General features: G+C 41.0%; 1 protein-coding gene across 1 annotated transcript; it reads right to left on the minus strand.

The window, feature by feature from the left end:
• Positions 1-22,210: 22,210 nt before the first annotated feature.
• LOC122006849 (subtilisin-like protease SBT4.3) lies at positions 22,211-25,459 on the minus strand. The gene is made up of 10 exons (XM_042562506.1): positions 25,359-25,459; positions 25,193-25,284; positions 24,819-25,056; positions 24,204-24,714; positions 23,867-23,949; positions 23,535-23,741; positions 23,391-23,402; positions 23,215-23,326; positions 22,868-23,081; positions 22,211-22,749 (listed from the first exon to the last, which is right to left on the minus strand). The coding sequence occupies exons 1-10, from the start codon at positions 25,457-25,459 to the stop codon at positions 22,211-22,213; spliced, it is 2,109 nt and encodes a 702-aa protein (XP_042418440.1).
• Positions 25,460-26,218: the final 759 nt, after the last annotated feature.

The raw sequence follows: 26,218 nt of genomic DNA on the forward strand, positions 1-26,218 counted from the left end.
GTCCTGATGAGTGAAGCCAGGTGAAAACCCTAGTGAGTGAAGCTAGGTGCAAGTCCTGGTGAGTGAAGCCAGGCAAGGGAAAATCCAGATGGATCAAGGGTGATCGGACATCTGGTGTTGAAAAGTCCAAGAAGGAAGCTTGGCATGCGAAGTCAGAGAGGGCTCGGTAGCTCGTTCTCTAGGACCAGATGAAGTCGGAGAGGGCTAGGGAGCTCGTTTCTCCGGACTAGGTCAGAGATGGCTCGACCCGATCGAGTCAGAAGTCGGATCGGTCGGCATCGATCCGGTGAAACTTGACACCGATCGGGCGACCGATCGTGAATCGATCGATGGCTCGAGCGATTCGACGGTCTGCGGACCGATCAATCGATCGAGAGTGTATCTGATTTTACCGATCGGCCCGGAGACCGATCGAGGCCATGGCGCTTGGGAAGAGCGACATCGATCGGTCTGGACCGATCAGATTAGTGCTGATCGGTCCGCATCAGGGGCGTATGCGCATTTGGAAAGAGCGACATCTGATCGGTCTGGGGACCGATCAGATTAGTTCATGATCGGTCTGCCAGACCGATTAGCGATGATCCAGAAAGCGTGGATCGGTCTGCAGACCGACTCACGGTATTGTTTGTTTTGCATGCACTTTTTCTGATTGCCGTATTTGTTTTCACCCATCTGTTTTTAACCATCTTCTGTGAGTCTTTTTAGCTTGCAGGTTGCAGGTCACACTCTCATGGTTGAATTCAAATTAAGCTTCATTAAGAGAAGAAGACAAGTGCTCTTTTTACTGTGATTTGCTGTAACAGATGCATTTGAGGCATCAACGTTCATTGGCGAATCTGATTGCGATTGGGCTGCGCTCAGTTTGACCTCTACTTATTGGTTCGTATCCAGAGATGCCAGTGATTTCCATTGGCATGGGTTCAGAGAACCAGATGAGGAGAAGAGGTGATTGGCTACGCCTTGTTGGCAGCAGCGATTCTGCAGGCGGCGGTGATTCGAGCCAGTGAAGCAGAGAGACATAAGAAGGAAGAAGAGAGGTTTAGAAAAGGAACTGTATTCTCTGTTTCTTTTCGATCAATCCTTTGAGAAAGCAAGTTGGTGAAGCTGTGAGCTCCTTGCTATGAAGGTCGTTGTGCGCTCTCTGCTCTGTTTTTTTCTCCGCGTGGCTGTAAGCTCATCTGATTATTCTTCTCAGCCACTGTAAGTCTTGTGCTTAATTCTATAATCAATTGAGACTCTGTTGAGAGGTTGCTCCACCGAGAAGGAGACATCTTTAGCCGAATTTTGTCCGGGGTGTGATCTACCGAAAGATCAAGGAGTCGTCCTCCTTACGGACACGCCGAGGAGTAGGGGCAAGTTATCCCCGAACCTCGTATATCCTTGTGTCTGCTGTGTGTGTTTTTCTTCCTTCGTTTTAGTTTTCTACTTCCGCTGTACTAACAAGTTTTTCTTTAAGAAAGATTGTGTTTAAGTTTTGAAATAGGCTATTCACCGCCCCTCTAGCCATCTAAGATCCCAACAAGTGGTATCAGAGCAAGGGGCTCTTTGATTCGGATTAACACCCAAAAGAGCAAACAAGGATGGCTATGAAGGAAGGCTTTAGCACAAATCGACCACCCTAGTTCGAAGGAGCAGATTTTCAATATTGGAAGGGCCGCATGGAGTATTACCTCAAGACCGACATTGCCATGTGGTTCTCAGTCAAGGAAGGTTTCACACCACCAAAGGATGAAGAAGGTAAGGAACTCGATTCGTCAAGGTGGTCTACCGAACAACTTCGCAAAGCACAAGCCGATGCCAAGGCTATGGTCACCTTGCAATGTGGAATTGCCAAGGACCAACTCGTCAAGGTAGGTCCGTTCTCGAGTGCAAGAGACCTATGGAACAAACTCATCGAGCTCCAAGAGGGAACTCGAGATTCAAAATCTAACCATGAAGGACAATGAAACGGTAAGTGAACTTCATGGGAGATTCAAGGAGATCATCAACGGTCTACACTCTGTGGACGAACGAGTGGAGAATCGCGATCTAGTAAGGTACGCTCTTAAATCTTTTCCTAGGAATGCCTTGTGGTCATCTATGGTAGATGCCTACAAGGTATCCAAGGATCTTTCCATTGTTAAACTAGATGAATTTTTCTGTGAGATGGAACTTCATAAGCTTGCTAACAAAGGTCAAAAAGAGAAGGGTATTGCTTTATTTGCAGGACCAAAGAGCAAGGATGGAAGAAGGAAGAAGGAAAAGAAGAAGGAAAAGGAGATTTCCTCATCCACCTCTTCCTCCGAATCCGATGATGAAAGTGGATCATCATCAAGTGAGATGGCGAACTTCGTAAGAAGGATTATGAGAAGAAGCCGAAGATACAAAGGAAAAGGTAAAACTAATGATCAAAATTTTGATAAATCTAATGTTATATGTTATGAGTGTAGCAAGAAAGGACACATTCGGAGCGAGTGTCCAAAATTAAAGAGGAAGGAGGAACGAGCCAAAAAGAAGGAGGAAAGAGTCAAGAAGAAGAAGGCTCTCAAGGCCACTTGGGATGAGTCCTCATCAAGCTCATCGGAGGAAGAAGAGAAGATGGAAAAGAGCACACGACAATTAGCACTCATGGTAAGGGAGGTTTCGGACTCCATAAGTGAGGGAGATTCGAGCGACGCTTCAACCGCGGCTTCATCATCGTCGGACGATGAAGAGGTAACCTCTTCTCATATAGAAAAGTGTTATAAGACTATCACTCACTTATCTACATCGCTTAAAAAGTCAAAAACAGAAAATAAATTGTTAAAAGAAGAAGTAAAAACCTTAAGGACCCTTAGGGAAGATGAGGTCGATGACCTACATCTAGAAGTCCTTGAGGATGAGAACAAGGCTTTAAAGGGTGAGGTTGAGAAACTCAAGAAAATGCTTGAGAAGTTCTCAACTAGCTCTAAGACTCTAGACATGATTCTAAATGCCCAAAGGGCAGTCTACAACAAGGCCGGGCTAGGGTATCAACCCAAGGAGTCGAGTTTCATTTCTCTAATGTCTAGAACTCAAAATAGTAGATCACATGTTTCTAGGGCTCATGGAACTAGGAAAGGTATGACCAAGGCATGGGTTCCTAGGTCTTTCGTTGTAGAAGCATTAGGTCCCAAGATTTGGGTACCTAAAACCTCTATCTTCCGTGTCTTGTAGGCATTGGTCGAGGGGGAGCATCTATCAACTTGGTTTGTTGATAGTGGATGCTCCAAGCACATGACCGGGACCAAATCACTGTTTACAACCATTCAAAACAAAAGTAGAGGTAATGTGTCTTTTGGTAATAATGGTAGCCTTAAGGTTGTAGGAGTTGGAGACATTCATATATTCGAATATCTCCATATCAAGAATGTCCTTCTAGTCAAGGGGATGACTTTTAATCTCCTAAGTGTCAGTCAATTGTGTGATACGGGTTACACAATTGAATTTCATTCAAGTCAATGTTTGGTTAAACACATTGACACACTTGACATGGTACTAGTAGGCACAAGGGTTGATAATATTTATCAAGTATCGTTTAAAAGTGCTACTAATGCTTTGATTAAGTGTTTCATGTCGAAAGAAGAAGAGTCTTGGCTATGGCATAGAAGGTTGGCACATGTAAACATGAAGAACATCCGAAAGTTGGCCAACCAAGGATTAGTGCGAGACTTACCCAGCATCAAGTACCACAAGACCAAACTATGTGATGCATGTCAAAAGGGTAAGCAAACAAAAGTTGTTCATAAAGGTAAAAGCATCGTAAGTACATCTACTGCTTTAGATTTATTGCACATGAACCTATTTGATTGCAGTAGTGTAATATCATTGAATGGAAGTAGATATTGCTTGGTAATCGTTGATGATTTTACTAGATACACATGGACTTTCTTCTTGAAACATAAGGACCAAACTATAGATATTTTTATTTCTTTTTGTAGAAGAACTGAAAATGAAAAATCAACAACAATTAAAACCATTAGAAGTGATCATGGTGGGGAATTTCAAAATCATAGGTTTTTAGAGTTTTGTCAAGAAAAGGGATATAGGCATGAGTTCTCTACTCCAAGGACCCCCACAACAAAATGGGGTTGTGGAGAGAAAGAACCGAGTCCTACAAGAGGCTGCACGAAGCATGCTCAATGAGTACTCACTACCGAGCTACTTATGGGCTGAAGCTGTGAATACAGCTTGCTATGTGCAAAATCGAGTTTTAATACATAGGTTTTTAGGAAAGACTCCCCATGAACTTTGGTTTGGGAAACCGCCTACAATTAAACATCTTAGGGTGTTTGGTTGTAAGGTGTTTATCTTGACCACCAAGGATCATCTTGGGAAGTTCACGGCTAAGGCTGATCAAGGGATACTGGTCGGGTACTCTCTTACCAGCAAAGCCTATCGAGTCTACAATGAGAGGACTAAATTGATTGAAGAGTCCTCGGATGTAGCTTTCGAAGAAATCCCTGATAATCAATCAAGGAATGTAGAAGAAATTCAATTCGAACTTAGAAGGCTAGGTTTGAATGATCCAAACATGGAAAGAGTCAAAATTGACTCTGATGATGATGAGCAAGGGCAACAAAGAACTCAGGCAGACCCGTTGCCTGATACTGAGTCCTCGCCTGTGCCGAGTGAGACCACTCATGAGGCATCGCCAACACCAAGGCAGTCTAGGTTAGCCACTAGTCATCCCCAAGATCAAATTGTGGGAGACATCCAACAAGGGGTTAGGACTAGGTCATTCTTTAGAAATGAGTCTAATGAAGTCGCATTGATTTCAGAGATTGAACCAAAAATAGTTGATGAGACATTGCACGATCCTGATTGGATCATAGCTATGCAAGACGAATTAGGTCAATTTGAAAGGAGCCAAGTATGGTATTTAGTTCCTAGACCTAGGAAGACCACCATTATTGGAACCAAATGGGTCTTCAAAAATAAATTCAATCAAAAGGGTGAAGTTGTAAGAAACAAGGCAAGACTTGTAGCCAAAGGCTATAGCCAAGTCGAAGGTCTTGATTATGATGAGACATATGCTCCCGTGGCCCGATTAGAGTCCATTCGCCTGATGCTAGCTTTTGCTGCACATAGAGGTTTCAAGCTCTATCAAATGGACGTTAAATCGGCTTTCTTAAACGGTCTCATCAAAGAAGAGGTCTATGTTGAGCAACCACCGGGGTTTGTGAGTACCGAAGCTCCAAACCACGTATACAAGCTCAAGAAAGCTCTTTATGGGCTTAAACAAGCATCTCGAGCTTGGTACGAAAGGCTGTCAACTTATTTACTAGAGAAGGTATTTGTAAGAGGTCAAATAGACCCAACACTATTTCTACGTAGAGATGGTGAAAACATTTTTGTAGCCCAAGTATATGTCGATGACATAATTTGTGGCTCAAATAACAACGGCTATTTGAATGAATTCATTTCTCACATGGAAAGTGAGTTTGAGATGAGTCTAGTAGGAGAATTGACATTCTTCCTCGGACTTGAAATCAAACAAACTCGAGATGGAATTTATGTCCATCAGACAAAATACACTCAAGAGATGCTCAAGAAATTCAACATGAGTGACTCTAAGGAAGTATCCACTCCAATGGCGACGAACACTCGTCTGGACAATGATGAGAGTGGAAAATTAGTTGATCTAACGCAATATAGAAGCATGATCGGTAGTCTTCTATATCTCACAGCTAGTCGACCGGACATACTCTTTGCTGTGGGCATGTGCGCTAGATATCAAGTCTGTGCCAAGGAGTCTCATTTAATTGCAGTTAAGAGAATTCTGAGATACCTTAAAGGCACAATTAGAGTAGGTCTTTGGTACCCTCGTACGGAGTCTTTTGATTTGATTGGCTATACCGATTCTGATTATGCTGGATGCAAATTGGATCGGAAAAGCACTAGTGGAGGATGTCAATTCTTAGGATCATCATTGGTTAGTTGGTCAAGTCGGAAGCAACATTGTGTTGCTCTCTCCACGACCGAGGCTGAATACATTGCCATGGGAGAGAGTGTATCACAATTGTTGTGGATAATTCACACTCTAGAAGATTATGGACTTTCGTATAAGGGAGTGCAAGTGTTGTGTGACAACATTAGCACAATAAACCTAACGAAAAATCCAGTTCATCACTCTAGGACCAAACACATTGAAGTGCGTCATCACTTCATTAGAGATCACGTAGCTAGGGGAGACATTGCACTCATATATGTTGAGTCAAAGTCAAACTTAGCCGACATTTTCACCAAACCCCTTCCGGAAAATGAATTTAGTCATTTAAGGAGGGAATTGGGAATGTGTTTGGCTCAATAAGTCATTTTGACCACATCATGATCAATAAGAATCATTAAAATGACAAGAGAAATTGGAAAATTAATTTGGGCAACTTGGGGACATCTCACACAAACTATAAGGTTTAACAAATTGTTTTTGTTTGCTAAATATGGGGTGAGATGCTAGGATCAACCAAATTATTCAAAATGTATCATGCATCCCTTGAATAATTAGGTTGAAGAGACATAAATTGAGTATGGGGAAGACCATTACATAATTCATGTGTATTTGGTTCCTAGATCATACTCATATATTCCAACCAAGGAAACTTGGTTGGACCTTTACCTAGAAATTATGAAACTTTGGTTGATGGACTGTTTGATACACTTGAACGATGTTTTTCTTGATTTTGATTGATACTAGGACTAGTCTTTGAAAGAATGATAGCAAGTTGGTTATATTTTGATAAACTTGAAACTGAACATAACAAAGGTCAAAAATTTCAGCTTTCATGCTTTAAGTTGTTTGTTTTCTAAATGTCTGCAACTTTAGGGCTATAAACAAGTTTAGACCATAATCCTTAGGTAATCGTTATGCTTGTAGATCCTCCAGGTTCTAGGTTCTGAACCTGAAAGTTTTCCTAGAGAAACTCCCACGAATTATCGAACTATCTCTATGAATTTCAGTTACTGAAATTACTGGAGAGATTTAAGTATCAGACACTGATCGGTCTACGGACCGATCAGGTCAGCCTGGCACGCTAGAACCCGCTACTGATCACTTTCTGATCGGTCTACAGACCGATCAGTGAGGACCCTGATCAGTCCGAAGACCGATCAGATCGATCCAGTATGCAAGGCAGCCACTGATCATTCTCTGATCGGTCTACCGACCGATCAGGATGTTCCTGGATCAGTCCATGGACCGATCAGGAGGCTCCTGATACCTCCTGATCGGACAACCGTCCGATCATTTCTTCACTGTACACCCATCTGTAACCCTTAAATCTTCCCAATCCTTTCTTTTTCTCTTCCACGCGGAACCCTAGCCGACTCTTCCCTACTCCTTCTCTTCCTTTCTCTTCTCTTTGCACGCCGGAACCCTAGCCGAAGCTCTAGCCAACAGCCAAATGGCACCAAGGTAACTCCTTACCTCTCTAGAACTTGGCATTTCGATTTCATTTCTCACCATAACTGTGGTTTTTGTTTCGGGGGCTCCGGTGCTCACTTATTTCCCCTATTGGTTCACACTGTTACACCGTAGAAAGAAACCAGTGGGTGAGGGTGAGGGTACCTCTAAGTCACCAGCTAAGTCAAAGTCTAAGGCTCCTTCCCGTCCTCAACCAGCTGTCTCTGGCAGATTCCCGAACCAAAATTTTGAGGAAGCCTTTAAACTAAGAACCTTCAAATTACTCCCGTGTAGGTCTGTAGATCGTAAATTCATGGACGAGTTTTGCCCAACTGTGTCTGAAACTATTTCCTACTACAATCTTGACTCACTTGTCTACTTAGAACGGGATATCAACTATGACTTGGTCTCTGAGTTTTATAACAACCTTCATAAGATTCCTAATGAAGCAGGTTATAAAACAAGAGTTGCTAAGTGGACTCTTGATTTCAATTTCGTATCCTTCTTTGAGTATCTCGATTGTCGGAGGTGTTCCGGTAATGTCTTCTCGATATTTCCTGATCTACCAGACCCCCTACCCTCACCTTTTGATGTCACACCTGACTCCGTCTATGAGTATTTCTTCAGGCAACCTAGACCGGGTGGCCTTGATGAGCTAGATGTTGACTTTCCTACTTTTGCAGCCTTGAGATTATCTCCTCAAGACTACATTCTGTTTAAAATTGTCACAAACTGCCTTCTGCCTATCACATCTAAACCATTGTCTGAGATCCGACCATATCATTGCCTGATGCTTTATGGATTGCGTCGGCGTCTCGACTTTGACATCGTATCTAGCATCTACTCTTCGATCGTCTCCTATAGTGAGCCGAGCGGCTACACTGTTTATATGCCTTATGGGCATATAATTACAGATTGGCTCGAGACCCTTCAGGTTGATGTCTCTAAGGGTAGAATAATCAAGATGGTCAAACAGGATTGTCGACTTGGGAAACGGGCATTTTCCAAATCTGGAATCATAGGACAAAATGGAGACGTCCGATGGAAGGATGGGAGAGCACTAGGTGAGTTACCACGGGGACCTCCACGACAGGTTGCTCCTGTTGCTGCTCCTCCTGCTGCTGACGATGGAGAGGCCGATCCTGATCTGCGCTGGCAGATCGCCAAGCTGGAGAGTCGCTTTGATCGACACGATGAGCTACTGGCTGCTGAGCTTCATGGATTGCGTGTTCGGATCGACCAGCGCTACGATGACTTGCGCAGTCAGCAGCTGGTGACGCAGCAGCTACTTCTGGGCTGGATGGCCAACTACCCACCTCCGCAGCGATTCTCGGGCCATCCATCTTCGAGCTCCAGCATGCCGCCTCAGGATTACGTGCCTCCCGCAGATGATGATGATGTTCCTCATGTTGAGGACATTGATTGATACATTCATTTTGACTGTCTATGTTTTTGGATACTGCTTGTTGGATATTTTATGTCTGACCTGGATGCTTGTTCATTTCATCTATGTATGATATTTATTTTCTTTCTTTATGTCTTGCTCCTTATTGGTTTTTAATATGCTACTCACATGCCTTGTTTTGTATGTCTCTTATTCATTTACTGTCCTAAAATACACTTAGAAGGAATTTTAGGGGGATTAAGCAGAAGACAGTATGGATTAAGGGGGAGCTCTTTAAGTTATCTTACCTTGTTCGCTCCTTTTCGGTGTTTGACAAACGGGGAGAAGATAACTAAGTTTAGAAATGAATGAAAGGTTGATTTTAGGGGAGAGGATGACTTTGAGTCTTTTTGAATCCTCTTTCCTAATTCGCACATATTCGACTAAGTTAAGTTAAGTGATGAATTGACTTCATCGAGTCAATATGAAAAAGGGGGAGAAGATAACTAAGGTATATCCGTCTTAGGGGGAGGATCCTGATTTCCCTAAAAATTATGGGTATATGAGCATTTCTGATCTAAACTTAAATCGTGTTGTCAAACAACAAAAAGGGGGAGATTGTTGATACAGTCTGACCTGGATGTTGTTTTGCTGTTGACACTGATTTAAGTTTGTATCAGATATTTACCTCAGATTAATTACTAATCTAGGTTGACTTGGTTGACCTGATTGAGAAAGTCCTAACTGGGATGTTAGGTAGTTGGAAAGTCCTGGTGAGTGAAGCCAGACAGATTGGAAATCCTGGTGAGTGAAGCCAGGTGAAAACCCTAGTGAGTGAAGCTAGGTGCGAGTCCTGGTGAGTGAAGCCAGGTGAAAACCCTATTGAGTGAAGCTAGGTGCAAGTCCTGGTGAGTGAAGCCAGGCAAGGGAAAATCCAGATGGATCAAGGGTGATCGGACATCTGGTGTTGAAAAGTCCAAGAAGGAAGCTTGGCATGCGAAGTCAGAGAGGGCTCGGTAGCTCGTTCTCTAGGACCAGATGAAGTCAGAGAGGGCTAGGGAGCTCGTTTCTCCGGACTAGGTCAGAGGGCTCGACCCGATCGAAGTCGGATCGGCCGCACCGATCCGAAACTGGACACCTGATCGGTCCGGCACCGATCGGGAATCGATCGCGGCTCTTGAGTGATTATCGATCGGTCGCACCGATCAGAAATCGATCAGTAGTCTCACTGATTTTACGATTGGTCCGGAGACCGATCGGAGGCTAAGCGCTGGGAAGAGCGACATCTGATCGGTCTCGGGACCGATCAGATTAGTGCTCGATCGGTCCGCACCGATCGTAAGTCGTGCACATTTGAAAGAGTGACATCTCGATCGTCCGGGACCGATCAGATTAGTTCCTGATCGGTCCGCATCGATCGGCGATGATCGAAGCGTGGATCGGCCCGCATCACCCACGGTATTGTTTGTTTTGCATGCACTTTTTCTGATTGCCGTATTTGTTTTCACCCATCTATTTTTAACCATCTGCTGTGAGTCTTTTTAGCTTGCAGGTTGCAGGTCACACTCTCATGGTTGAATTCAAACTAAGCTTCATTAAGAGAAGAAGACAAGTGCTCTTTTCACTGTGATTTGCTGCAACAGATGCATTTGAGGCATCAACGTTCACTGGCGAATCTGATTGCGATTGGGCTGCGCTCAGTTTGACCTCTACTTATTGGTTCATATCCAGAGACGCCAGTGATTTCCATTGGCATGGGTTCAGAGAACCAGATGAGGAGGAGAGGTGATTGGCTACGCCTTGTTGGCAGCAGCGATTCTGCAGGCGGCGGTGATTCGAGCCAGTGAAGCAGAGAGACATAAGAAGGAAGAAGAGAACTGTATTCTCTGTTTCTTTTCGATCAATCCTTTGAGAAAGCAAGTTGGTGAAGCTGTGAGCTCCTTGCTAAGAAGGTCGCTGTGCGCTCTCTGCTCTGTTTTTTTCTCCGCGTGGCTGTAAGCTCATCTGATTATTCTTCTCAGCCACTGTAAGTCTTGTGCTTAATTCTATAATCAACTGAGACTCTGTTGAGAGGTTGCTCCACCGAGAAGGAGACATCTTTAGCCGGATTTTGTCCGGGGTGTGATCTATCGAAAGATCAAGGAGTCGTCCTCCTTACGGACACGCCGAGGAGTAGGGGCAAGTTATCCCCGAACCTCGTAAATCCTTGTGTCTGCTGTGTGTGTTTTTCTTCCTTCGTTTTAGTTTTCTACTTCCGCTGTGCTAACAAGTTTTTCTTTAAGAAAGATTGTGTTTAAGTTTTGAAAGAGGCTATTCACCCCCCCTCTAGCCATCTAAGATCCCAACACTAACAACACTCATAGTTCAAGAAGTGATGGCGTCCCTAAAATCGTTCGAGCAAAGATTGTCCAGACATTCTGAAAAGCCAATAGAGGGTGCATTCCAATCAAAGCTCAAAATTGGTAACAACGAACGAGAGGGCCAATCACGAGGTGGATGGCAATCAAGAGGACGAGGTGGACGTAACTCAAAAGGAAGAGGAAAAGATAACTCATCGAATTGCAGCAACTGCAATAAGCCAAATCACTCCGAGAAGGACTGTTGGTTCAAAGGCCAATCGAGATGCAAAATATGCAATCGATTTGGTCACCTCGCCAAAGATTACCGAAGTAGGAACTCTTATCAGGCAAATCAGGTTGGAGAAAATCAAGCAGCTGAGGAGACACATGGAACATTCTATGTATGTCACACAGCCACCAACAAGGAGCAAGGAAAATGGTTGCTAGATAGCGGATGTAGCAACCATATGACGCCGATCTCAGAAATTTTCTCTGAGCTCGACAATAGCATCAATGCTCCTGTTCAGTTTGGAAATGGAGAGCAAACAAAGTCAAAAGGACTTGGGAGAATCGCCATCGAGACGAAGGAAGGTCCGAGCTGCATCAACAATGTCTTGTGTGTGCCGAGCTTGAGTCAAAATTTACTCAGCCTCGGACAATTGGTGGAAAATGGGTACAAGCTCTGCTTCGATAACAATGAATGTGTTATATTTGACAAAAGAGATAAGTCAAAGGTGTTCACAAAGATCAAAATGGTCAATCGAAGCTTCGCTCTCAACATCAATTATGCCGATCTAAAAGCTCATCGAGCTTCTACCTCGGACTACCTGACATCGACCTTATGGCATCGACGACTTGGTCATCTTAATTTTCAAAGCCTCAAAGAGTTATCTGGCAAAAGTATGGTGCAAGGACTTCCTCACATAGAAGGAAAGCAACATGTATGCGAAGGATGCGCGTATGGAAAGCAACATCGACTTCCTTTCCCAAAAGGAGTATCATGGAGAGCTAAAGAAAAGTTGGAACTTATCCACACCGACGTCTGCGGACCGATGGACACCCTTTCTCATGCTTAGAATAGGTATTTCATTCTTTTCATCGATGATCACACTCGCATGACTTGGGTCTATTTCATGAGACAGAAGTCCGAAGTATTCATGATATTCAAGAAGTTTAAGAGTCTCGTCGAAAAACAGAGTGGATGCTTCATCAAAACCTTAAGAAGTGACAGAGGCAAAGAATACACTTCTAAAGAATTTCACAATTTTTGTGAAGATGAAGGAGTAGAAAGGCAACTAACGGTAAGGTACACCCCTCAACAAAATGGTGTTACCGAGAGGAAAAACCAGACAATCATTGAAATGGCAAAATCAATGATGCACGAGAAAGGTTTAGCCAAAATCTTCTGGGCTGAAGCAGTCTACACAGCCGTTTACTTATCCAATCGATGCCCAACCACGGCCATACCAAACAAGACTCCGTTTGAAGCATGGAGTGGTAGAAGACCATCGTTGAACCATCTCAAGGTATTCGGAAGCATTTGCTATTCTCAAATTCCAAAAGAGAAACGAAGCAAACTTGACGAATCTAGCGAAAGATGTATTTTTGTCGGCTATAGTACCATGAGCAAAGGTTATAGACTATTTAACCTACAGCTGGGTCAAGTTATTATTAGCCGAGATGTTCAAGTTGATGAAAATGCTTTATGGATTTGGGAAGAAAACAAAGTTGAGAAGAAGGACATTCTGATTAGTACTGACAAAGAAGATGAAATTGAGCCAAGCACACCAGATTCAAGCTCATCTCAACCCAATGACGAAAGCTCAACTGATCCAACTTCATCAAACTCCTCATCCCCGAGCATTATTCTAAAAAGGTACAGATCATTAGATGATATATATGCTACATGCAATTATTGCTCCATTGAGCCTGAGAACTTTGATGAAGCAATCAAAGCAGAATCGTGGAAAAAAGCAATGGAGGAGGAAGTCCGTGTGATTGAAAAAAATCAGACATGGGAGCTTGTTGATAAACCAACAGACAAAGAAGTCATAGGTTTTAAATGGATCTACAAAGTCAAGCACAACCCAGACGGATCCATTCAAAAACACAAAGCAAGACTAGTTGCCAAAGGTTATTCTCAACAGCCTGGAATTGACTACGGGGAGACGTTTGCCCCAGTAGCTCGGCTTGACACAATCCGAGCTATAATTGCATTTGCCGCCAGCAAAGGGTGGAAACTTTATCAGCTTGATGTCAAGTCAGCATTTCTCAATGGTGAATTGAAGGAAGAAGTGTATGTAGATCAACCTCAGGGCTTCATCCTAAAAGGAAAAGAAGGAAAAGTCTACAAACTTAAGAAAGCACTATATGGACTTAAACAATCTCCTCGCGCTTGGTACAGTGAGATCGACAACTATTTCAACCAAACAAAATTCGAGAAGAGCAAGAGTGAACCAACTTTGTATGTCAAGCATCAAGGTAATGATGTTCTTATAGTCACTCTTTATGTTGATGATCTAATTTTCGCTGGAAGCAACAAGAAGATGATCGAAGAGTTCAAAGATGACATGACTCAAAAGTATGAAATGAGCGATATGGGTCTACTTCGACATTTCTTGGGCATGGAGATCTACCAAGAAGAAGAGATAGTATTTATCTGACAAAAGATATATGCAGAAAAAATTCTGAAGAAATTCAACATGCTGGGATGCAATCCTGTCTCTACACCACTTATTATGGGGGAGAAATTGAAAAAGGAAGATGGAGGAAAAGCAGCGGATGTCACTCACTACCGTAGCCTCATTGGTAATTTGTGATACCTCACAGCAACTAGGCCTGATCTCATGTATGCTGCAAGTCTACTCTCAAGATTTATGCAGAGTCCGAGCCATTTTCATCTCGGTGCAGCAAAGCGCGTCTTACGATATGTTCAAGGGACAACTGACCTCGGTCTAAGCTTTCAAAAGAATCACGCACTTAACCTTGTCGATTATTGTGGCAGTGATCTTGGTGGATCCTTAGACGACATGAAAAGCACCTCGGGGTACTGTTTCTCTTTTGGTTCAGCAATATTCTCATGGTTGTCCAAGAAACAACAAAGTGTTGCACAATCGTCTGAGGAAGCCGAGTACATCTTAGCATCAGTAGCCACTTCACAAGCAATTTGGCTTCGAAGAATCTTAGCTGATCTCGGTCATCATCAGATTGAAGGAACCGTGCTATACTGCGACAACAAATCTGCAGGATGATTTTTTGGAATTGGTACTATTCATAGAAGGCGTCTTCCATGGCTATGGAAGACGCCCTCCGCAGGATGATTTTTGGAATCGGTCGTAGATAAGTGCTGGTTTTCTTGGGATAGTTTTTGCCTTATTGGAGGTGCCTTCCATGCTATGGAAGGTGCCCTCCAAGCCCTTTATAAGGCAATCTCGAGTAGACACTTCAACAACAACTACATCCGAGCTACTGTGTGCACATTTGAACCTCCGACTACTCTCGATTCCTGCTGCAACTCTATTGCGAAACTGCTGAGCCCGACAACTACTCTGAGGAGTTCCGATCACTCCCGGCAGTTAGACATCAACAGAAAGCGCTATCATTTCTATTATTGAAGTGTTGGTAAAATTTCTTTTTGTACTTAATTACTAGAAAAGGACAAGAGCAGGGTGTTGCACTTGGCCTAACTTTTTTTATACTCGATTCTCGCTTTCGGCAGTATTGAAAGAGGTTTTAGTGGATTGTCCATCGATAGGTCTGCGGGACCTAGGCCTTGGAGTAGGAGTCCCCAAAAGCTCCGAACCAAATAAAAACCGTCTGTGTTTTCTTATATCTTGGTTTTTGCTTTCTCATTTTCGTTTTCCGCTCTGTACTTTGCTTTTAATTTTTAAAAGAAAACAAGTTTTGAAAACCACGTGATTCACCTCCCTCCCACTCTCTCACGTGCTTCACGATACAACAATGTCGACTGAGGAATTAATAATATCAAAGAGGAGTGACACTTCAAATATATAAATTGAGATGTGTTTATATTTCTATTTGAGTTTCAATTGTGTTAGTCCATGTTTCAATAGTTAATACAAATACATTTAAGAACTATCTTTCAATTGGAAGAGAGATTGACATTTATCTTTCAAGTCTCAACTAGTAGAGTGACTAATAAAAGTATTATGGATATAAGATTAAAGTTCTATAATTTTCTTTAAGTGTTGAAATCTATGAGGAGATTGAGTTTCCTATCATTTTATTCCATGAGGGAGTAGTTACTGAGAGAGAGATTGACAGAGAGAACAAATTAACATGCTAAAATAGATAACCTGTTAAAGTTAATGTGTTGACCATCATTATGAGAAAGTTGGACCATCACTCTTCCATCGTGCATGCAATTGTTGTATGAATCAAAGAGTCACCTTGATAAGCTAAACGGTTACTTAGCATTTAAGCTTACTTACCCTCTAAGTTTCTTTCAAGTCTATATAATGGCTTTGTAATCAAAAGTTTAAAGATATAGAAGACAGAATATCTCTTTCTCCTAAAGAGTTCTACCAAAATAATTCAATAGTTGGTATCAGAGCCTCCAGGTTCTACCAATCCAAATCTATGGCCAGCTCGAGCTTAACAAACATCAACCATCTCATCCTAGAGTTTAATGGCGAAGACTATGATTTCTGGTATGTAAAGATGAAGACCATCTTTCGATCTCTTAACCAATGGGAGATTGTGGAGAATGGAGTGCAAGAGCCCGAGGAATCCACTGTCCTCAACGAAGCCGGTCTGAAGAAATTAGAGAAGTCTCGACAAGCCGACGCAAGTGCTCTCTCAATCCTTCAAAGAGCAGTCACTAAGGCTATATTTCCCAGAATCATGCGTGCCGACACTGCTAAAGAAGCATGGGAGATCTTGCAGAGCAAATTTCAAGGAGATGTGAAAGTGAGAGCGATTAAGCTCCAATCACTACTCAAGGAATTCGAAAATGCCAAGATGCAGGAGAAAGAAACACTCATGGAATTCTCAACCAGAATCTTTGATTTGGTCAACATAATGAAATCTCATGGTGAAGATATTACAGATAAGAGATTGGTACAAAAGATTCTCATCTGTCTTCCTGAGAAATATGATCACATTATTGTCGTCATTGAAGAAACAAAGGACCTAACAACACTCACAGTTCAAGAAGTGATGGCGTCCCTAAAATCGTTCAAGCAAAGATTGTCCAGACATTCTGAAAAGCCAATAGAGGGTGCATTCCAATCAAAGCTCAAAATTGGTAACAACGAACGAGAGGGCCAATCACGAGGTGGATGGCAATCAAGAGGACGAGGTGGACGTAACTCAAAAGGAAGAGGAAAAGATAACTCATCGAATTGCAGCAACTGCAATAAGCCAAATCACTCCGAGAAGGACTGTTGGTTCAAAGGCCAATCGAGATGCAAAATATGCAATCGATTTGGTCACCTCGCCAAAGATTACCGAAGTAGGAACTCTTATCAGGCAAATCAGGTTGGAGAAAATCAAGCAGCTGAGGAGACACATGGAACATTCTATGTATGTCACACAGCCACCAACAAGGAGCAAGGAAAATGGTTGCTAGATAGCGGATGTAGCAACCATATGACGCCGATCTCAGAAATTTTCTCTGAGCTCGACAATAGCATCAATGCTCCTGTTCAGTTTGGAAATGGAGAGCAAACAAAGTCAAAAGGACTTGGGAGAATCGCCATCGAGACGAAGGAAGGTCCGAGCTGCATCAACAATGTCTTGTGTGTGCCGAGCTTGAGTCAAAATTTACTCAGCCTCGGACAATTGGTGGAAAATGGGTACAAGCTCTGCTTCGATAACAATGAATGTGTTATATTTGACAAGAGAGATAAGTCAAAGGTGTTCACAAAGATCAAAATGGTCAATCGAAGCTTCGCTCTCAACATCAATTATGCCGATCTAAAAGCTCATCGAGCTTCTACCTCGGACTACCTGACATCAACCTTATGGCATCGACGACTTGGTCATCTTAATTTTCAAAGCCTCAAAGAGTTATCTGGCAAAAGTATGGTGCAAGGACTTCCTCACATAGAAGGAAAGCAACATGTATGCGAAGGATGCGCGTTTGGAAAGCAACATCGACTTCCTTTCCGAAAAGGAGTATCATGTAGAGCTAAAGAAAAGTTGGAACTTATCCACACCGACGTCGGCGGACCGATGGACACCCTTTCTCATGCTTAGAATAGGTATTTCATTCTTTTCATCGATGATCACACTCGCATGACTTGGGTCTATTTCATGAGACAGAAGTCCGAAGTATTCATGATATTCAAGAAGTTTAAGAGTCTCGTCGAAAAACAGAGTGGATGCTTCATCAAAACCTTAAGAAGTGACAGAGGCAAAGAATACACTTCTAAAGAATTTCACAATTTTTGTGAAGATGAAGGAGTAGAAAGGCAACTAACGGTAAGGTACACCCCTCAACAAAATGGTGTTACCGAGAGGAAAAACCAGACAATCATTGAAATGGCAAAATCAATGATGCACGAGAAAGGTTTAGCCAAAATCTTCTGGGCTGAAGCAGTCTACACAGCCGTTTACTTATCCAATCGATGCCCAACCACGGCCATACCAAACAAGACTCCGTTTGAAGCATGGAGTGGTAGAAGACCATCGTTGAACCATCTCAAGGTATTCGGAAGCATTTGCTATTCTCAAATTCCAAAAGAGAAACGAAGCAAACTTGACGAATCTAGCGAAAGATGTATTTTTGTCGGCTACAGTACCATGAGCAAAGGTTATAGACTATTTAACCTACAGCTGGGTCAAGTTATTATTAGCCGAGATGTTCAAGTTGATGAAAATGCTTTATGGAATTGGGAAGAAAACAAAGTTGAGAAGAAAGACATTCTGATTAGTACTGACAAAGAAGATGAAATTGAGCCAAGCACACCAGATTCAAGCTCATCTCAACCCAATGACGAAAGCTCAACTGATCCAACTTCATCAAACTCCTCATCCCCGAGCACAACTCTAAAAAGGTACAGATCATTAGATGATATATATGCTACATGCAATTATTGCTCCATTGAGCCTGAGAACTTTGATGAAGCAATCAAAGCAGAATCGTGGAAAAAAGCAATGGAGGAGGAAGTCCGTGTGATTGAAAAAAATCAGACATGGGAGCTTGTTGATAAACCAACAGACAAAGAAGTCATAGGTGTTAAATGGATCTACAAAGTCAAGCACAACCCAGACGGATCCATTCAAAAACACAAAGCAAGACTAGTTGCCAAAGGTTATTCTCAACAGCCTGGAATTGACTACGGGGAGACGTTTGCCCCAGTAGCTCGGCTTGACACAATCCGAGCTATAATTGCATTTGCCGCCAGCAAAGGGTGGAAACTTTATCAGCTTGATGTCAAATCAGCATTTCTCAATGGTGAATTGAAGGAAGAAGTGTATGTAGATCAACCTCAGGGCTTCATCCTAAAAGGAAAAGAAGGAAAAGTCTACAAACTTAAGAAAGCGCTATATGGACTTAAACAATCTCCTCGCGCTTGGTACAGTGAGATCGACAACTATTTCAACCAAACAAAATTCGAGAAGAGCAAGAGTGAACCAACTTTGTATGTCAAGCATCAAGGTAATGATGTTCTTATAGTCACTCTTTATGTTGATGATCTAATTTTCACTGGAAGCAACAAGAAGATGATCGAAGAGTTCAAAGATGACATGACTCAAAAGTATGAAATGAGCGATATGGGTCTACTTCGACATTTCTTGGGCATGGAGATCTACCAAGAAGAAGAGATAGTATTTATCTGCCAAAAGATATATGCAGAAAAGATTATGAAGAAATTCAACATGCTGGGATGCAATCCTGTCTCTACACCACTCATTATGGGGGAGAAATTGAAAAAGGAAGATGGAGGAAAAGCAGCGGATGTCACTCACTACCGTAGCCTCATTGGTAATTTGTGATACCTCACAGCAACTAGGCCTGATCTCATGCATGCTGCAAGTCTACTCTCAAGATTTATGCAGAGTCCGAGCCATTTTCATCTCGGTGCAGCAAAGCGCGTCTTACGATATGTTCAAGGGACAACCGACCTCGGTCTAAGCTTTCAAAAGAATCACGCACTTAACCTTGTCGGTTATTGTGACAGTGATCTTGGTGGATCCTTAGACGACATGAAAAGCAGCTCGGGATACTGTTTCTCTTTTGGTTTAGTAATATTCTCATGGTTGTCCAAGAAACAACAAAGTGTTGCACAATCGTCTGCGGAAGCCGAGTACATCTCAGCATCAGTAGCCACTTCACAAGCAATTTGGCTTCGAAGAATCTTAGCTGATCTCGGTCATCATCAGATTGAAGGAACCGTGCTATACTGCGACAACAAATCTGCAATCGCTATGGCTAAGAACCCAGTTCACCACAACCGAACTCGACATATAGCACTCAAGCATCATTTCATTCGACAGGCAATTGAAGATAAAGAAATTCAACTTGAGTTCTGTCGATCTGAGGAGCAATTGTCTGACATCTTCACAAAAGCACTTCCGAGAGAAAGATTTGAACAGCTCCGAGCCAAACTTGGAATTCGACAACACATTAAGGGGGAGTGTTAAAGTTAATGTGTCGACCATCATTATGAGGAAGTTGGACCATCACTTTTCCATCGTGCATGCAATTGTTGTATGAATCAAAGAGTCACCTTGATAAGCTAAACGGTTACTTAGCATTTAAGCTTACTTACCCTCTAAGTTTCTTTCAAGTCTATATAATGGCTTTGTAATCAAAATTTTAAAGATATAGAAGAAAGAATATCACTTTCTCCTAAAGAGTTCTACCAAAATACTTCAATATAACCCCTAGAGGATATCATTTTAAATCATTCACATTAAACAAAAAGAGAACAAAAGATAAAGATTATCAATGAAACAATTGACCTAATGTATATCAACTTGGGATAAAGTGGAGTGAGGAAGACAAAATCTTCAAGTGATGGAAATTGTGCAGTCCATATCAATAATCCATTGTGTTATTCTACGATTTGTCAGACTTTCCCTTCACTAATTTGCCCATGTCTTTAGATCAATCATTATTAGTAATATAACCTTGCGTTGAAATTGATGGAGTGACAATATTCTAATGTTGATCCACAATAATTGGAAAAAGCATAATCTAATGATGACAAAATATTTGTCACTTATGCATTATTTATCCTCTGGGACATTACCATTAAAAACTTCTTCCTAGATCCATTCTACATCTCTCTTGAATACATCACCACCAAAAGGCTATAAATGTTAAGGTATCATGTTTCATTGCTTGTATGTAACTAATTATCTGGACAAGCTCATGAGCTTCGATTTGGTCATACATGGATAGGACCAATACCTATACCAAGGCATTCTGTTACTTTCTTTATGACATGAAAGGATAAAGGTGTGCAAGATTATATTTAGGTTACAAGAGAAGAATAAACAGAGGAGGCTGTGGCTTGACACTACTCTGAACATGGAGGGAGGAGAATAATAATGGAGATGGGCCAAAATGAGTAATTCGACAAGCAACTTATGACAATTTACTACAATGGAATTTATTTTCTTTCAAGTGATCTTTGATGAGGTAATGTCATTAATGAGGAAGTGACTTTTTCTTAAATATCTTTTCTGAGCAATTTTGAGGAAATGATAGCAGGTTTATTAAAGGGAGGCATTTCATAAAAAAAAAGAGAGAGGCAGCTGGTTGTTGTTTGTTTCTCCAAGCTCAAGTTCTGGGTATCTATCACTCAAGTAGTCATGGAAAGTAATTGCACACTAGCCACCATTAGTGTCAGGTGGGAGAAGCTAACATCATGCTTTTGAAGTTTATCTCCAAATAATCTCTCAACTGCTCTACTAGATTAAATACTCCATTGTTGAAATAAATTCTTTGGCTTTACATAAACGTCTTAAGATTGATTTTATTTTAATTGCTATCCATTCCTTGCATCTAAACCCCAGAGACAGTGAAAGAGAAACTTCTTTAGGGGCACGATATCCTGTTGCTGGAATTAATAATAGTCATGTTTGTTTCTTTGTCTTAAATTGCATGGCCTTAATAACCTCTCTTTTGTTAAAATTTGTAGGAAGTAGAGAGTTCTCTTATGAATATGATGACTTTAAGTGATTGGTAAGAATGTTGGATATATATATATATCTGCTGCTAGTAAATTATATCAGTTTATTTAGATCAGAGATCATCTTTTATCTTCTTAATTTCATTAGGACATTTCCAAGACCATCTCCAAACTGACTTTAATGCAACATCATTATATATGTGCATTATATGGAAACATAAGAACTTGTTATTTCTAAACTTTAAACAAAGTCAAACATTGGCTCTAAACGAAATTCTTGAATAGTCAAAATAATTCAACTATTTGGACCTTGTGATTAGCTTCTATTGTGGGGCATGGCTTAGCCAATTTGCATTCTAACCAAATTGTTTATAGATGTTGCATCTATTGTTAGTTAAGGGTAGCAAAAACATTATCTGCGGACTTTTAACAATAGTATTTTTAACAATACTTTTTAGGTCACATAGACAACACGTAAAAAATATTATCTTTCAACTTTTTTTTCTTATAGTGCGAGTGCTTTTCTGTTGATAGCATTCGAGTATGATTCAGTTCACCACAAGTAGCTCATGCTTAATTAATTGCTAACATGATCAGCAATGCTCAGCACATCTCCCTATTCGGCAGCCTTCCCCCAACCTACTAGCTCTGCTTTTTAACTAGCAGCGCCCAGCTTGCTCGATGGACTTGCCTTCAAGTTTAGCATCTCCCTATCCGGCCTCGCGGCTTAGTAGTTTGGGAGCTCTTTGTCCGGCCTCCCGCTCGACCCACTACTACGCTCAATATTATATTACACTTGCCGATTAGGTGAATTGTGAATTAAATGCATCATAAATATTTTACTTACGACGAGTATTAAATAGAAGTTTGGAGATTGTTATTCAATCATGTGATGAATTAAGTAGAATGGTAATATAATATTTTCTTATGTACATTGACAAAATATAATTGTAACATAATACATATTTTTCACATTGATAAATCAAGATGAGAAATCGGTGTAGACAACCATCACACTCCTCACCAGATGCTTCCCGTCCGACCAAATGACCGTCGCCGACGCCGTCGAGTTCCCTGGCAATGGCCCGCCAGAAACCGACACAGTGAACTGTCTCTTCTCATTCAACTCCGAACACCTCAACTTACTAGGATTCACCACCACATTAAGTCTGCGATCAGCCCGGACCTCGGCCTTGTACTTGCCGCGTCGGGCGCTGCCGACGTTGGTCACTGTTCTCAAGAACTTGGCAGCGAAGGCTTTGCCGGACTGAACATGTAAGGCCATGGATGGGTAATTGAGATCCCTCGCCGTTCCAGTACTGGTACTGGAAGAGCAGGAACTGGAGTCGCCGGTGACGATCCTGATCATGGTTTCGTTGTAGCCCGAGTCGCAGAGCATTTGCACGTAGTCACTGGCACCGGCGTCGTAGACAAGACCTGGGTCGACGGCCTTCGCCGGGTTCAGTTGGCCGGCTCCATACGATAATTGGTCTTGGCCGGCGGAAGTATACATCGGTTTGGCTGTACATATAAATTAAATTAAACATGGACAAAATGAAAAAATTTAGCTGAAAAGAAAACAGAACAAATTAAGGTATGTATATATATATATATATATATATATGACAATTAGAGAGACCTGTCGTCATGAGCGCAGACATGATGGCTGCCGGCGACCAGTTTTGGTGGAAAGACTTGACGTAGGCGGCGACACCGGTTACATGCGGGCAAGCCATGGAAGTGCCCGAGATTATGTTGTAGTTGACGACCCTTGTGTCGATGGGGAGGTTTGACACCGATGCAACCCGTGACCAGGCGGCCAAAATGTCAATTCCTGGAGCACTTATATCAGGCTGCATGCATGCAAACACAAATTAGTAGTACATTGCCAATTAAGTTGCGATTAATCCATTAAAAATGTGAAGGTAATATAACTGACTGTGATTAATGATGAATCATTAATTAATTAATTAATTAATTACTGACCTTCAAGATGTCAGGGGTGATTAAATTGGGGCCTCTCGATGAGAAGGAAGCGACCAAGGGAGCCTCGGAGTCGAAAACTGCTTCACTTTTTTGGATGTTAGCCACAGGATTTCTGGCCAAGATCATATATATACATGGATTATTATATAGTACAACAATAATATATATACACGTACCTCGATATTGAACTATGGAAATACAAGCAAAGAAGTTAAGTGCATGCAATACTTCTCAACAAATTAGCTAGCTAGCTAGATGATATTAAAATAATACTAGCTAATAATTATATATTTCCTCAATTATATATAAACAGTACTCACTTTGTGTTGTTTATGTAGTTCAAAAGGTTGAGGCCATCCAATGAGCTGATTACAATGAATGGAATTGGGAATAAGAAGGAAATATTAAGTGAAGAGTCATCTATAGATATCAGTCCTTGAATGCCCTTAGTAAAAGTTTCGTAAGAGAGTAATTTGCAGAGAAGAATCTTTCCTTTCACCACGTTTTTATCTGGCATACTGCAATCCCTGAAACACAGTAATTAAGCAGTAGATAAGTTAATTTGGCAATTGATATATCCTCAGATCAAAATGGTTGCAACGTAACTATATACAAGAAGATAGAGAATATATATAGCATTGTATCTTCGTACCCTGGAGAAGTAGTTGCATTTCCCGGTAAGTAGATCAACGGGTGAAACCTATTTGTTGTCGCAAACGTATTGACAGAAGCTCCCTGCATTTTTTTTCCCTTTCAAAAATTACTTAAAAATATATAATAATTCCTTATTTTCATTCTTTTTAGCAAAACAAAGAGAGAAAGAGAGCATATAGTATAAATAAAAAAGGAATTAATGGAGTGCAACATTATCTAAAGTAATAAGTATAATACATAAATTATAAGACTAGCAAGTTTAATTTTTGCATATGGTCAAAATTAAATCACATTAATATTATCTCTAAATTGAAATGGACTAATTACTCACTCACCAAAGTGGAAATGTGATCACCGGTGACCACCTTGTCAATGATGTGCCTATCGATGCTGCTTGCCGCCGTCGACACCATCCACGGTGCCACGTTGCAGACCGTGCCATGTTTCGGCCCGTTGTTCCCAGCGGCGGCCGATGTCAAAATTCCATTCGCCATAGCATGGAAGGAGCCGATAGCTATCGAGTCCTGGAAATAATCCAGAGAATTAGAGCCGCCGATTGATAGAGAGATGATGTCGACACCGTCGGAGATTGCATCGTCAAACGCTGCCAAGATGTCTTGATCGGTGCACCCGAACGCCCAGCACACCTTGTACACCGCTAGCCTCGCTGAAGGCACTGCCCCTCGGGCAGTGCCCTTAGCGAGGTCGTAGAGGCTGGCGTGGGAGACGCTCCGGCCGACGGCGGTGGAAGCTGTGTGCGTCCCGTGACCTTTGAAGTCGCGCGGCGATGGTTCGTTCGACGTGTAATCGCCGAAGCTATTGTAGTAGCGTGCCCCGATGATTTTACTTAAGAATTCAATCGATCATATTTAATTAATTAATTAATTTATATTAGTCACAACTTTAAATCGAATCGATGAAATATATAACTGCAAATTTTATATACATACTTGTTGCATGTCATGTTTACGCAAGCACCCTTCCATTTCTTCGGCGGAGGTCCCAATCCCTTATCATTGAAGGACTTGGATTCCGGCCATATTCCAGAATCGAGCATTCCGACGATGATGTCACTTTCCAGTGGAGGATTTCTGTTAACACTCTGTGGGAAGTTGAGGAAATCCCATGATCTCGTTGTGCGAAGCTTCAGGGTTTTACTACGAAACACCGAAACTATTCCATCCCTTTCTGTAATTAATTAATTAATTAAATAATTAATTCGTATGTGTTCAATTGTTGGTATATATTAATTTATAACATATGATCTAAAATTAATTAAAACTATTCCCTCCTCCATTCGATATATAAATATAAATTAATATACCGTTCAACTTGTCGGCCTCATCAATCGAAAGTTTGGCAGCAAATCCGCTGAAACTCTGTTGGTAGCTATACACCAAAGACTCACTAGGTGAACTGCATTTTCATAATTTGTTTTAGTCTCAAAATTTGACAAAATATAATAAACAACATATCAATTTATTAATTACCAGTTCACGAGAATTTCTTTGAGCAAATTAAGATGGAGTTCGTAAGTTGGGTACTGGGATGCGTGTTGAGCTCCCATATACACAATATAAACCTGCGGCATCCATGACATTTATATATGGTGGTGGTACCATTGATCATTCAGTACAGATTAAAACAGTACGTGTTTACAAAGGAAATCTACAAACTATATATATAAATATATATATATATATATTCTTTTCTTTTGAATTACGTACCCTTCTTTCTTCATTTGAATACGCAGCTGATGCAATGAGAAGCACAAAAGATGTGAAAAATGCAAGAGAACTTAGATGCGAATATGGTAGCTGAGGAGTCATTACTCTTCCTTTGGATTTCTATGAAATTTGACGTATGATGCATGGAATTTTATAGTGGATACCAACTAATGGAAAGTTTAAGATCAATGGACAACATGTATTACACCGTGAGTTGTAGCGATATCACGGCTATAATAGAAATAATTAGTGGTAAAATTGTAATGCCAAAACTAAATTTACAGGTAATTTTCTAGACAAATTTAATTTTAAATAATAAAATATTTTAAAATATAAATCAAATAAATAATTTTAATTGATAATTAAATTATTTACTTTATAGGTGAAATAAATTTTAGTTAATATTTTTAATTTTTTATTGATCAAAATAAAGTTTACCGATTGAATTTTGTTAGTAATTTTAATAGCTATAGATGAATTTATAGACCCAAATTTAAACGGTAATATATTCAATTTAATTTATAATTATATTAAAGTTTAATTAACAATTTTTTAAAATATTAGTAAAAAAATTTGATCAATAATTATAATTATTTATTATTGTAATTATATTAAGATAATTT

Source organism: Zingiber officinale, chromosome 1A (genome assembly GCF_018446385.1).
Source record: "Zingiber officinale cultivar Zhangliang chromosome 1A, Zo_v1.1, whole genome shotgun sequence".
Classification (NCBI taxonomy): Eukaryota; Viridiplantae; Streptophyta; class Magnoliopsida; order Zingiberales; family Zingiberaceae; genus Zingiber; species Zingiber officinale.

Coding starts and splice junctions, on each gene's coding strand:
- LOC122006849 (XM_042562506.1), bottom strand. CDS start 25,459: ATGCCGCAGGTTTATATTGTGTATATGGGAGCTCAACACGCATCCCAG. Junction 24,715..24,818: donor GTAAACATGACATGCAACAA/GTATGTATATAA, acceptor TGAATTCTTAAG/TAAAATCATCGGGGCACGCT. Junction 23,082..23,214: donor TCACCCCTGACATCTTGAAG/GTCAGTAATTAA, acceptor GCATGCATGCAG/CCTGATATAAGTGCTCCAGG.